Here is a 13,667-nt window from a genome sequence, read left to right on the forward strand (position 1 = left end):
CAGTTGCAGCACAACCGCAAGATCCATTTGACTGGCCATCTGTCCTGTCAGATGCAGACAGGACAGATACTGTACGCAGAGGGCCGTTTCAGGTTGACCCAGCATTCACCTTTCCCAGAAGGCAGGATGGTAGACGTTTTCATCACCACTACACATACAGGACACTGGTAAATGAGGAAAAAAGTTAAGCGGAGCTGGCTCGTCTACTCCAGGAAAAACAATGCAGTTTACTGCTTCTGTTGCAAACTGTTCTCCAGCAAGACATACAAGTTGGTTAAAGAGGGACTGTCAGACTGGATGAACATTGGGGCCTTGTTGAAAGCCCATGAAAACAGCCCTGATCACACAAAGCATATGGTCACATGGAAAGAACTGGAGCTTCGACTCAAGAAAGGGAAGACAATTGACCAGGTAGAAATGTCCCTTATAGAAGCATCACGAAAACGCTGGAGGGAGGTTCTCAATCGCATGGTCGCCGTTCTTCAGTCATTAGCAGAAAGTAACCTGGGTCTCAGGGGAACTGTTGACACTTTGTACAGTCAGAATAATGGCAACTTCTTGAAAGAGGTGGAACTTTTGTTGGAATGAATTTTCATGCCACCTACTTAGGCAAAACAATTCAAAATGAACTGATTACTTGCATCAGTGACAAAATGATGGAGAGAATGGTGGCTGAAATTAAACTGTCCAAATATTATGCCATAATTTTGGATTGTACCCCAGATCTCAGCCACCTGGAGCAAATGTCTGTTGTGATCTGAACAGTCAAGCTGGAAGAAACACCTGAGATCAAGGAGCACTTTTTAGGCTTCCTGGTTGCACCCGAATCGTCTTGGGGTGTCTGATCTCATTTTGAGCAGACTGGAAGAGCTGAACATTCCCTTCAGTGATTGCAGAGGGCAATCATACGACAATGGTGCCAACATGAAGGGCAAAAACAAAGGAGTGCAGGCAAGGCTTTTGGTGAAGAACCCTCGTGCCCTGTATGTCCCCTGTGGAGCTCATACATTGACTCTTGTTGTGGCTGATGCTGCCAAGAACTCTATAGATGCTACCAGTTTCTTTGGCAATGTTCAGAAGATCTACACTCTATTCTCAGCTGCTCCCCAGAGATGGGCCATTTTGAAACAGCATGTCACCTTTACTGTAAAGTCCTGGAGTGAGACGAGGTGGGAGAGCCGTGTCAACAGCATCATCCCTTTGCGCTACCAGGCATCTGGCATAAGGGATGCATTGTTAGAAGTCAGGGAAAAGGCAACAGATGCCATCACAAAAATTGAGGCCCAATCTTTGGCAGAGGAGGTTGGGTCATTCAGATTCCAAATTTGCACAGTTGTGTGGCATGATGTCCTCTCCAAGATCAACACAGTCAGCAAGCTACTGCAGTCTTCCACAATGCAGTTGGATGTGGCAGTCAACCTCCTGGAGAGTACTAAGAGCCATCTGTTAAGCTACAGAAACGATGGCTTTGCTGCTGCACAAGCTTCTGCAAAAGATGCATGTGAGGAAATGCATGTGGAGACCGTACTCAAGGAGAAGAGACTGCGAAGCACGAAGAGTCACTTTGCCTATGAAGCACCAGATGAGCCAGTCAGGGATGCCCTGAAGAGGCTAGAGACCACACTTTTCAATGTGGTCGTCGACTCTGCCATTGCATCTTTGGACGACCGGTTTGAAACACTTGGACAAGTTAAAAGCAAGTTTGGGGTACTGCAAAACTTCCCAACCTTGGATGATGAAGCACTGGAGAAACAATGTGAGGAGCTTGAGAACACACTGAGGAGTGGAGAGGAAGCCGACATTGATGGGATGGAAATCAGGAACCTTCCTCAGTTACCCACAAACAGGATGACTGCATTTGAACTGCTGGACTTTGTCCGCAAGAAGGAACTGACAGAGTTGTATCCAAATCTTTGGATATCCCTGAGGATTGCCTGTACCCTGCCAGTGACAGTGGCATCAGCTGAAAGAAGCTTTTCAAAGCTTAAGCTGATAAAGACATACCTGCGATCATCTATGGCACAAAACCGCCTCACTGGACTTGCCATCATTAGTATAAACCATGAGGTTGGCAGGCAGGTGTCTTACGATGATGTCATTGACGATTTTGCTTCAAGAAAATCAAGGAGGCACAGATTTTGAGGACTTCACTGATGTTGGATGGTGGTGAAAGGCTGGATAGCTATAGTTTCTACAGTAGCCTATAGCTGTTGTTCTGTACAATAGTTAACACTTTTGTAGTGTTCACTTTATTTATTTTGAATATTTTGCTCTCTTTTTTTTTTGTAAAGATTTATTTATGGTACGCACTCTACTCGGTGAGCTACCGGGGCGCCCCAATATTTTGCACTCTTATATTGATTGTTCATTGCTATTTATTTGTCAAAATATTTTTGTTTTATTGGTGTTCATTTGTCATTGTCTTTAATTATAGACCTTTTTATGTGCAAGTTTGTTGCTTTTATAGTTTAAATATGTTGACTTTATTATTTATTATTTTGAATACTTTGCAATTGTTAATTGTTTCTTAACTAAGAGATTTGTTGTTAATTAATTTGTCCATCTCTATTGTGTGTGTGTGTGTGTGTGTGTGTGTGTGTGTGTTCATTCAGTTATGAGCAGTGTGTGTGATTTGGTGGCTGCGCTGGGAGTGTTTTGGGGCCACAAACAAAATCTTGTTTAGGGCCACCAAAATCCTAGAGCCGGCCCTAATGAAATTATTCTAAAAAGTAGGCCAACAGCCTCACAAAAAGTCAAAAGTCAACTCTGCAGCATTGGCTGTAAAGCAACTCCAAGTCCATCCTCGTCACACACTGCATTGCTTCCAGTTTCCTCTTTGAAGCTCTCAGTGACTGTATCCACTGGTAACGCAAAAACATTACATTTTACCTTGAACAGGTCCCACCTCTCAGATAACAGGCCATGGTTGAACATGAACGAAGCCAGGGCAGAGAAAACCAAGATGGTCGTAAAGGTGATGAGCATGCAGATTGTCCTGACAGGGGACCGCTGGATGTAGATGCCATCTTCCAGTGTGCAACCGGGAAGAGGAAGAACAACAGGAAGACCTACAGCCTTCTCTCCCAACAAAATTCTTATTGTCAGCCCTGCAATGTAACCCACCGAGGCCCCATAACCGTTTGACACCTTAAAGAAGAGGACGCAGACCAGATGGGGGAATATAAAGGTGTACGCAATGTCTGCTCCGAGGATCCAGAGCATCAGGATACTGTTGCTGTAGAAGGTTAGAGTTGTGCTAACCAGACCCACCACCACCACTGAGACCCGAATCACCCACTGCATCTCACAGTCTGATGCCTGGAAACACAGGAGGGAGGGAAGGAATGGGGCGTACACAGAGAAAGGTTTAATTCTTCATTTATACACTTGTGCTTTCCAAAACTGATACATTTGATAATTTTTTTATTCTGCACCCAATAGAAAATGACAGAGAAGATTAAAGAGAGAGGGAGAGAGAAAGAAGGAATGACACAAAACAAAAGCCAATCCTAACCTTCAAGGCCAATCCTAACCCACAACTCCACAGACACACTGAGCCACCATCACATACTGTACTCCTTCACCTGTTTACGCAAGATGCTCTTGTAGATGTTGGTAGAGAAAACAGAAGTTGCTGACAGCAGGGCAGAGTCTGTGGATGACATGACGGCAGCAGCCACGGCTCCGATCCCAGTGATGGAGACGTAAGTCGGGGTGAGGTATTGCAGGGCCAGTGGGAGAACCAAATACTCCTCACTACGTTCATACGGAGATGGTGAACCGTACAGCGTCAGGTTCCAGTCTGGACAACAGGAGAACTTAGAGGTTTATTCTTGGAAAGGCTCCTTACCAATATACTGGATCCATACAGCACACATAGAGAAACCTGGCTTCTACATTAGAGGAAAGCAGTGCAGGTGAGAATGAGTATGAGTCTTTGGGGTGATCAAGTGAGCAACTTCTATCACAGATTTGTCATTGAATTAGCCACACAACATCTCCAAGGCTCTATACAAAATTCTACAGTTCCAGAATTACCTCCATCTCTATACCTGCTTGCAGCACAATCTGATTGGTCAAGAAAGCATTCTAACTGTATTTTAAATCCTAGTCAAAGATCCCAAGGTTTCAAAAGATACCAAATATGTCATGCTGAATTCCAGGGAAATGTGTATAAAATGATGCACAAGACATCTAGATTTTTTCCATTTGATGTAATGGTGCAGCCATAAAAAATCATCTTCGGCATCTTCGGTTTGAATACTTCACTCAATATAAGCAGCTATAGCTTCAATGAAGGGTTGGAACAAGCAGATACAGGTACATGTATCTATACATTGTCATGTAAAAATGTACATGGTTTTGTCTAACTTTGAAGCTACTTGAGGAAAACTTGAATGGGAAAGTCAGTGTGCAAGGGGTTAACCTATTTCCCACCTGTAGAGGCGGCAACAGCCCCAACCAAGACAGGGGGGATTCCCAGGATAGCGATGACAAGGCCAGCAGCATAGCAGGTGACCTGGGCCTTTGCTGAGGAGGAGGCAGACAGTGTCCTCTGGTGGAAGCATTGGAATGCCAGACTACCCAGGACCTGTGACAAGGGAGAGCAGAGTTAGAGGAGGAAGATGGTGAGAACAGGAGAAATTGAAGGAGATGGGGAGGAATGAAAGAGCATTGCAAAAGAGGTGCGGACTGAAGGGAAATTTGCATTGCAACTGGCTATTTTTGTGGTTTGTGCATAAACTGGTCTGTCAATGGATTGAGGGTGGCAGGGAGTGGTGTGGGAAATGTGGATGGGGTGGTTTTGGTTCAGGATGAGGATATGGATATGGACAACTGGACTCAGGTGGGGAGTGGAAGAGAATGAGGGAAAAGGGTTGGAGGTGGTGGCAATGAAGGTCACAATCGTCAGCAGCCGGAGTGCGATGAGGACTCCCTGGAGCCTCGCCCCTCCACCCCAGCTCAGTTTTCTCCACTGCCAGCCTGCCCCCAGGAACTCAGGAACTGGAGGACCACCCCATGCTCTTGGGAAAGAGTGACGATGAGATGTCCTCCATCTCCGCTGACCCTGCCCCCTTCTTCGGTGCGGTAAGAGAAGTGCGGAACCTCTCAGAAAGAGCAAAGCACCGATTCCTGGCCTCGTTGATTTTGCCAGAGTGGCGGGGAAGTCAGACATCTGGCATCATGGCATTCCCCCACTTGAAGATGCACTAGCCACCCAATTTTCTCCTGGCTCCACTACCTGGTCGGGGAGTAGACGACCTACTCCACCGCAGCCTAGGGATAAGGAGATGGTGGAATTTTTCAAGAAAATTCCCACCTTCCACCAGTGGCTAACAACCTGGGGCTGTTGCAGATTATGACAGGCAAACCTCCTTCTCAGCCGAGGAGTTGGACCTGGTGTCAGATAAACAACCTCACCAGGGGAGCCAGCGTCCGTTCGCTGTCGGTCCCTGTATGGAGGAAAACACACACAGCGTGCCGGCTCTCTGCTTAGGGGCTCCACTTCCCACAGGTACGAGAGCCCACACTCCCCGAGGGGCAGCGAGCTTTCGGCTGTGTACCAGCTCGCGCAACCCGTTCTCATTCCCAACTCATCCTATGTTGACTCTTTGTCAAATCCCTTGGCGTTGCTATAACGACGCTAAAGGTACCCTTCTGCGTCAGTATAGGACGCAGAATTGTGTAGTGCTCATAGGAAGTGCAAACTGTTTGCTGTTTACTGGCAAACTGCTCAATATTAGAAAGATGCAATACAATCTGAACCAACAGGTTGATGTTATAAGAGGATATAATCAAAAAAATTACAAAAGTATGCTTTTGTCGGTGCTATTTTGCCGCGATTTCATCAGCTCTGTTTCATGGGCAGAAAGAGGTATGTTCAATGACGAAACGGATTATGCAACATTTAGAAACGTTAACTCCCGACTGCGTTCTTCTATTTAAATTGTGCTTATTGTAAAGTAGATGTAACGATACAGTCGTTATAAAGTGCTATATTTTATGGAGTTTATTTCATTTGGCCTCGAAATTGATCTACAACCATACTAACCTTTTTTTTAAAAATTATTAATATTAGCACCAATGAGCTCAAGCAAAGAAATGCATCAAAGCGGAATGCCTTATTTGGGTTAGGGTTAGGGTGTCACGGCTCTTGCCGTGACTCTAGTTTTCCTTGTGTTTCTCGTTGTTCCCTGCCCCCTGTGTGTCTCCGCCTCCCTGGTTTGTCTTTCTGTGTTTGTCTGTGTCTGTCGTGTGTGGCGTGGGCGTGGCTCCCTCTCCTTCCCAGCTCCTGGGCTCCTGAGTTGCCGACACACCTGAACCTCATCACTCATCACCTCCTGTTTATCAACCCCGGCGTACCTACCAGTGGTCGCCAGATTGTTCCACCAACTCCGTGGTAGACACTCTCGGTCGCTCTGCACTTTTATGTCTGGACTTACCTTGTGTATCAAGTTCTGTTCATGTTGATCGTGTCTCTCCTGTGCCCAGGATTTCCTCCATGAGTCTCTCCACCTGCCCACGCCACATCTGCCAGCCACCCAGCTTTCCTGTCTGTCCGCCAGCTCGTTACACACCAACCCGAGCTCCAGCCAGCCGTCTCGCTCGCCGGCTAACCCGCCAGCTCGTCAGCTCGCCGGCCAGCCCAGCTCCGATCATCTTCCCTACTCCGGCTGCCTGCCTTCATCTCACCACTTCTAATTCCAACCTCCAATAATCCTCTTTTCCTTTTACACTTTGTCCGTGTCTGCATTTGGGTCCAAGAAGACAACCATTCCTAACATAGGGTTAGTTGCAGGCGTCCAATACTGCCGCAAGAGGCTTTACCATGAAGTCTATGGAACACCCGGTGCGTCCTATACTGACGCAGAAGGGTACCTTTAGCGTCGTTATAGCGACGCCAAGGGATTTGACAAAGAGTCAACATAGGACGAGTTGGGAATGAGAACGGGTTGGATCCTTGTTATCTGTCCACCAACTTTCAGCCAAATCTGTTGGTAAGTATTTGAGATATCTTGCTTACAGAGAGGGGAAAACATCTCATTTTGTTGGCAGAGGTAATTACTGTTTGACATTACTGTCAGTATCATTATTGTTGTTGTTGTTATTATTATTATTATTATTATTATTATTATTATTATTATTAATATTATTATTATTATTATTATTATTATTTTATCATTATTATCTTCTTCTTCAGCTCACCAGCATTAAGAAGTCATCGATCCACTTCCAGACTTGGTCCAGCTCCAAAGTGCCTATCCAGGGGGCTTGGTATGTGTGGTTAAAAGCCGTCTGGGCAATGTTTATGGATGCAGGGTTGAGCAGAAGGAAGGGGACACACATCCACTGCACAGATAGATACTGAGGTCACCAGACTGAGACTGACACACCACACAAAGGTCACTTAACTACGGCAAACAAAGACACAGAGAAAGGTAGGACAAATGTGTGATTTAAGTGGTATTCCAGTGGAATAAAGTCTTAAAAAATGTCCTGTGACCAAAATGTCGATCACTGGCACTGGGTGGTAATGCATTATTCAGTAACACATTACAGAAACACTGTTAATTTTCCCGAGTAGCATAATGAACTAGTATTTCAATTTCATTAAAGTTACCAATCAAAATGATTGATGATTGTGATTGATGACTGATTTTGTTTCACTATACAAAATCCAAGAAAAAATGTCTTCCACACTTTCTGTAGCACGAACACAGAATAGATGCAGAAACCTGTGATTTTTAGAATGGTTGCCAGTTGCCACCAGAGCATGTGAGCGGAGCGGGAGGGAGGATTTTGGGTGGAGCGGTGAGCGGATTTTTTAAAAAGCTGGAGCGGCGCCTTATCTCCCGCTCCATCCCGCTCCAATTTCGCTCCGGTACCGTGAGCGGAGGAGCGGAGAGAACTGACAGCTCCGTGAGCGAGGAGCGGAAATTCTCACTGCTCCGCTCCGCTCACATGCTCTGGTTGCAACTATACATACTTACATGTATAGGTTAATATTAAATTAACAAGGGCCACAAGGCACTGTTACTCACCAGACTGATGAATACTAGAGACAGCTGGATGACATCAGTGTAAGCCACAGAATAAAGGCCTCCTAACAATGTGTAGATAATGGCCACTGCTGAAGATATCACGACAGTGTAGGAGAAGGGCAACTCCAGTATCACACTCATAGTTACTCCTGTTAAAAACAACCACCCACACACCCACACACATTTTAAATGCTATATTGGCATCAACTGAATGAATTTTGAAGTGTTTTAATTGGTAAGTATATATGTTTACCTAAGCTAAACAAAGTGCATGCGACCCACAGGATGTCAATCAGCAAGGCTGGCAGTGCTAGCACACCGCACAGTACTTTTCCATACTTTATTTGGAAGGGGTCCATCATGGTGACATACCTCTTGTCCCTCATTGGCTTGGCAAAGAAAAGACCACCTTACGGAGTGAATAAAAAATTAAGTCATATACGCTTTGATGTAGCGTCATTCAACATGAAAATAAAGTAAATACGTTTCAGAATCATATATGCTATGAAGAAATTTTAAATTGTTGTATAGTCATCTATATTTCTCGTCTCAACTATTACCAAGAATAGCATACCATCTCTGTTCCATGGATTAACTTGAATTGTGTGTGACAGGTTGAGTCTTACCAATTATAAAGGACACAGAGTATTGTACAGGCATTAGAGCCCATATTAACCCAATTTTAGGAGAATACACTGCCTCAGCCATGCCAAGGAGGAAGCCGCCTCCAACCCAGGTAGCTGCAGAAGAATGATACACACACATACACATGCAGATGCATGCACACAGACACAGAAACACAGCACTGTAATTAAAAATGCCAGGAGTGCTGCACATTATGCTGAAACATTTAGCAATACACAGGATGTGATATAGCGATCTCTTGTGCCATAATCCAGGGTGAGCATCCATACAGATCACACAGTTTTACCAAGAACTGAGAACAGTGGCTGACTGCTCACTCTGGCTACCAACTCTGGGTCAAGATCAGCTTATCCGCCCCATAAAACAATTTACCAGTCATGGTGAAAATTCCCACCACCAAGTTGATATCTCTGCCTCCAAGGAGAGTCACTTCTGTCCTGTCTCCCTGGCTCTTCCTCTCAGCCCTCCTGGACTTCCTGGAGGCCCACATCCCCGTCCCCAGAACCAGGAGGTAGAACAGCACCACCACAACCACACCAGGGATGTTCAAAGCCATGGTAGTCAACCACTGTGGGGACAACACGCTGACAGCTGGGGTAGCTAAATAAAAAATAAGGACCCTTGGACCAGTGTTACAGAACAAAGGTCACAGCATCTACTGAGCCAGTGTTGAACACTAATCTGGGGTAATTGTGGTTATAATGTTGATGTATTCATGTACTCTTGCCCCTTCTCTCCCATTATCCTGTTGAAAATTGGAAATGATTTGAGCACCTTGTTATTGTTTATGTGCATATAATAGGCTAACTTTATTCCTAAAGGAAGGGACGTGCTGAGCATGCACATTTTTTACATCCCTCCAGTTAACATTCATGAACACACACACACACACACACTTTTTGGCTGGACCGCAACAGCGGTTTCGATGCATATGTGCGAGCTCAGTCCACCCAACAGCCCTCTGTTCTGTCGGTGGAGAGAGAGACACAGACAAGCATGGAGGTTTCGGCGCGCCGAGGGCTTACTGCCGACGCTTCCCGGAGTTTCCCGGGGGCACGGTTCTGGCCAGTGCTGATAGCTGGGCACCGATTTGTTCCCGGTGATCCGGCTGAGATTTCGGCGGGGGTCCCGACGCCGATGCGTCACCGGGTGTCCGGCGACCGCCATTTTTGGCACCGATGGGTACCAGAGCGACTGGCGCTTGGATCGGGAGGATCAATGCGGGCCGTGGGCGCGGTGGAGAGGACAGCGGCGGAGAGAGGAGACGGGACGCGCTGGAACGGAGATCAGTATGGATGTATGCATAGGCTCCGATTCTGTGGGGAAAATAGACTTGATAGGCCTACTGTATATGCGCCAGCGGCTGGGGCCAAATTTACATTGATTTGATAGCAAACTCCACCCGCTGTGCGGCATAGCCCACATTGCAAAACAAGTTGATCCAACTTGTTTTGCAACGTGTAACGATATTATAACTTGTTTGGCTTGTTAATAGGCCCCTTGTAGCCTATACTGTTATGTTGCGTTCTTTATGGGTGTAAGTTACTATAGCAGCGGTGTCTCACAGCCACGGTGGTGTCGGATTGTGCACTTGGCCTATGATTTATGTTCATGTGAGCCTTTTTACTAAATCATTTCGGTGGCATTGATTATTATTTTCCGTACGTTTCATGGTGTGTATCGTTAGTTAAACTTTTGATCTCCAATGTGTGTGTGTGTGCGTGTGTGTCGGTCGCTGTTAATTTCCTATGGTGCTGAAATGCGTGCGTTTGACTACTTTTTCCAAATCCGTATAGCAACAAGTCATGTAGGCTATGGTTATCGCAGAAGGTTTATCTTGGGCGTGGGGGTGGGGTTCTGAGCACCCACCGGCAGAAACATAAATCGGCGCCTATGGATGTATGGACTATTATTCTGTATTAACAGTCTACAGTGGAGTTAGTTACACCATTGGTCGGCCGTGACACGTGGCACACCCATACATGGTCCAGCCATATACTAGGTTTTGACATAGTCTTGTTAAACCAGGCGACAGCTCAAGACAACCACACTGTTTTTACTGCTGGCCTCTACAAAAGAGCAAAAGTGCCTCGCTTACCTTATCACACTGAAATGAAAAATGACTTTTTCACATTTTTAGGTCATTCTAAATACACCATACCATACACACTGTTTGACAATTTATGTTTTATTGTATTTGTATTGTATCAACATCTCTATTATTACTTCCTGGGAAACAGAAAATCTTCATTGTTGCCTGGCACTGGCCCCTGATCGCTCTCGCTAGATTTTGAATAATGAAGACGAAATGGCCATTCAGTCCAATATCAGGCAAACTTCATTGTGTACCAGGTGTACAAGAAAATTCAAACCAATAAAACAGCACAGATTTTGAACGATCCCGCTCCTCCACTCTTCCCATCAAATAAAACTGTTTCTCTCCCTAACTGATAGGCTATCATATTGGTTTATACTTTTGAATGATGCCTCCCCGCGTTACAGATCTTATCCATATTGCCAAACATATCGCCAATTTCGGCAACCACAAGCTGATGCCTGGTTGCCTGCCTGGAAACCACACTGATAAAAGTTAGCATCAGTATAGTTAAGCCAGAGTAAATACATTTAAAAGACATTTCACTCAAATACATTTCATTCAAAAAACAAATTTGAATTTTTAATATTCAACAAAAAATGTGATAATCACATTGGCTGCAAATTTTATTTTGTATAATTTGTACCCTACACCCACCCTAACCACAGGCTACAGTTTAGAACTGGCCTAACCTAGCTAGTTATCCTACACTAGCATTAGTCTAACTGTTGTAGCTATAAGTTACAGATGGTAACGACTTACTTTATTACCATTGCTGCATCACGTTAGGCTAGTTCCCGATTCGTATAAGTAAGGCCTTCTGTGCAACTTCTCTGATTATTATTCACCTCACACCAAATCACTGTAAGCTTATCTTAAGCCGGCTAACGTTAATGTTGGTAGCCAAAGCCTGTGCTAGCTGACTGAGATAACACTTGGTGGCTACTTTTGATTAAACAAAATTTATGCATTCCCCTCATACTGATATTCATAAAATAATTTGATATATATACATTTCTGAGATACCTATATTCCAACAGTAAAAAACAAGTTAAAAGCCTAGCCAGACCGCGAATGCAGTCATGACTTCCTGTCCATAAATGGTACCTCTTTCATGTAACGCTAGGTTCCAGAAGATTCTTCCTCCCTGTTGAAAGTCAGACGTAACGTTAGGGCAACATTTTCAGGCTCTTGGGCAACGCCCTGCCATAAAACAGCTACTGTGACATAAAATGTGGCATGGAAAATGGATTAGAGTGCTCTGAATCTACAGGATCAATTACTTGTCCTTATCTACGGCCACAACAGTGTGTCCGATGAGATCCAACGGTAAAACAGGGGCAATTTGCACTGCACTGCACTCATGTTAACTCTCTTAGTGTTTCACTGTCACACATCTCCGATTACAACTTGTTACTGTTACAAATACCGTTACTAACACATGCGCGTTTGGAGCGAATTGTGGAATTTTTTTTTATCACTTTCGTTTTCACAATGGCAGACTGTCAGAATGAGTACAATATGCTACTGGTCTGTGCATCACCAAATGACAAACATGACGTGAGATGTGCATATTAGGCGCATTAGAGATCTAATTAGATACATTTCTATACACTGCCAACTTTTGATTATGTGGTGACCGTGCCGATATTGTAGCGGTGCACCACAGAAAGCCTACGTTTGGGAAGGCTGCACATGCGCGTTTCAACAATGGGGAGTATTATTGGCTGGCCCCGCTCCAGCAAAAAGCTTGCAAACTACTGTAGAGCTGTTTAGCTGAGCAATATGCACAGACTATTTTTAACGTAGTTAATGTATTAATGTGAAAATTTGCTCCACCTAGTGGTCAGGTTAAGAATTGTGCTACAGTTGGCAGCTACTCATCATTACCTCCGCCAATGTTTTCACCCGCGTCTGTTTGTCCATCCATCTGTTAGTAGGATATCTCAAATAGTTGGGCACGGATTTGCACAAAACTTGGTATGAAGGTTGGTTATAGGCCAAGGGAGAACTGATTAACTTTTCATGTGGATTTACCAAAAGGTGCATAACTTCCTTGCGGGATGTTGTCACACACGGTGGAGGTCTGTGCTCAACTGAGCACATTTTCTAGTTTCATGTGGGATGAGTAGCCTAGTTTAATACATCCATGTGAATAGCCTGCCAGTTAGTGAAACTAGTATAAAGAAACCACTTTGTTGTGTGAAACATGTTGTTTATTACAGAGAAATATTTGCATCATAGAGACAATCTCTCATTTTTATAGCCCCATGTCTTGTCAGAAGTGTCCCTGAAGACTCTGAACCCCTGTGCACACTCATGGTAAGTTTCTTTAGATAAGATGTGGCACTCATCATAATGTACAGTATAATGGGCACCTCCCTCATCCTCTCAACTATTTGTTGTTTTTTTTCCAATTATTTTCCCTCAAACTGGTTTTATGGTGTTTGTAACATACAACACTGAGAGGAATTCCATCATGTGAAGTCAAATTTTGACATCATGGTCAAAGTTTGAATCGTTGCACATCATCTGAATAAACAAATGTTCATCATTCCAGTCTATTGATCATTACTCTGCTTCAGCTATGGTATACTATTTTATTAAATACTCTATGATTCCTGACTGTAAATACATGTGCATCATATAATAAATTCTATAGTTACAGATAGCAAACTCAGCAGAATTTTCAATGTTTTGGTTTGTTTTTGGTCTTCCATTCATCATACATTAATGTTCCATATACAGTATATATTAATGTTAGTATTATTACACATTCCGGTAGTGGAGGAAGACTTGGCTGTGTGCTGATTCTGTCTTGGAGCCATTTGAGGAGGCAGCAGTCCATTTCCTAAGTATCTTACTAGTTCAAAAGAGGGCAAAAG

General features: G+C 44.3%; 1 protein-coding gene across 1 annotated transcript; it reads right to left on the minus strand.

Moving 5' to 3' along the window:
* Positions 1 to 2,760: 2,760 nt before the first annotated feature.
* Positions 2,761 to 9,243, minus strand: LOC139925676 (high affinity choline transporter 1-like). Its single transcript, XM_071917156.2, has 8 exons — positions 9,060 to 9,243; positions 8,669 to 8,782; positions 8,296 to 8,451; positions 8,043 to 8,191; positions 7,207 to 7,350; positions 4,438 to 4,591; positions 3,585 to 3,802; positions 2,761 to 3,318 (listed from the first exon to the last, which is right to left on the minus strand). Exons 1-8 carry the CDS (start codon positions 9,241 to 9,243, stop codon positions 2,761 to 2,763), a joined length of 1,677 nt encoding a protein of 558 aa, XP_071773257.2.
* Between the last annotated feature and the right edge of the window lie 4,424 nt (positions 9,244 to 13,667).

The sequence above is a fragment of the Centroberyx gerrardi genome, chromosome 3 (assembly GCF_048128805.1).
Source record: "Centroberyx gerrardi isolate f3 chromosome 3, fCenGer3.hap1.cur.20231027, whole genome shotgun sequence".
In the NCBI taxonomy this organism is placed as follows: Eukaryota; Metazoa; Chordata; class Actinopteri; order Beryciformes; family Berycidae; genus Centroberyx; species Centroberyx gerrardi.

Bases quoted from the DNA above. Each gene is read 5' to 3' on its own strand.
- LOC139925676 (XM_071917156.2), bottom strand. From the start codon at position 9,243: ATGGCTTTGAACATCCCTGGTGTGGTTGTGGTGGTGCTGTTCTACCTC. The intron at 8,452-8,668 runs GTAAGACTCAAC...TCACTCCGTAAG, and splicing joins CTCTGTGTCCTTTATAATTG to GTGGTCTTTTCTTTGCCAAG. The intron at 8,192-8,295 runs GTAAACATATAT...TGTTTTTAACAG, and splicing joins ATGCACTTTGTTTAGCTTAG to GAGTAACTATGAGTGTGATA.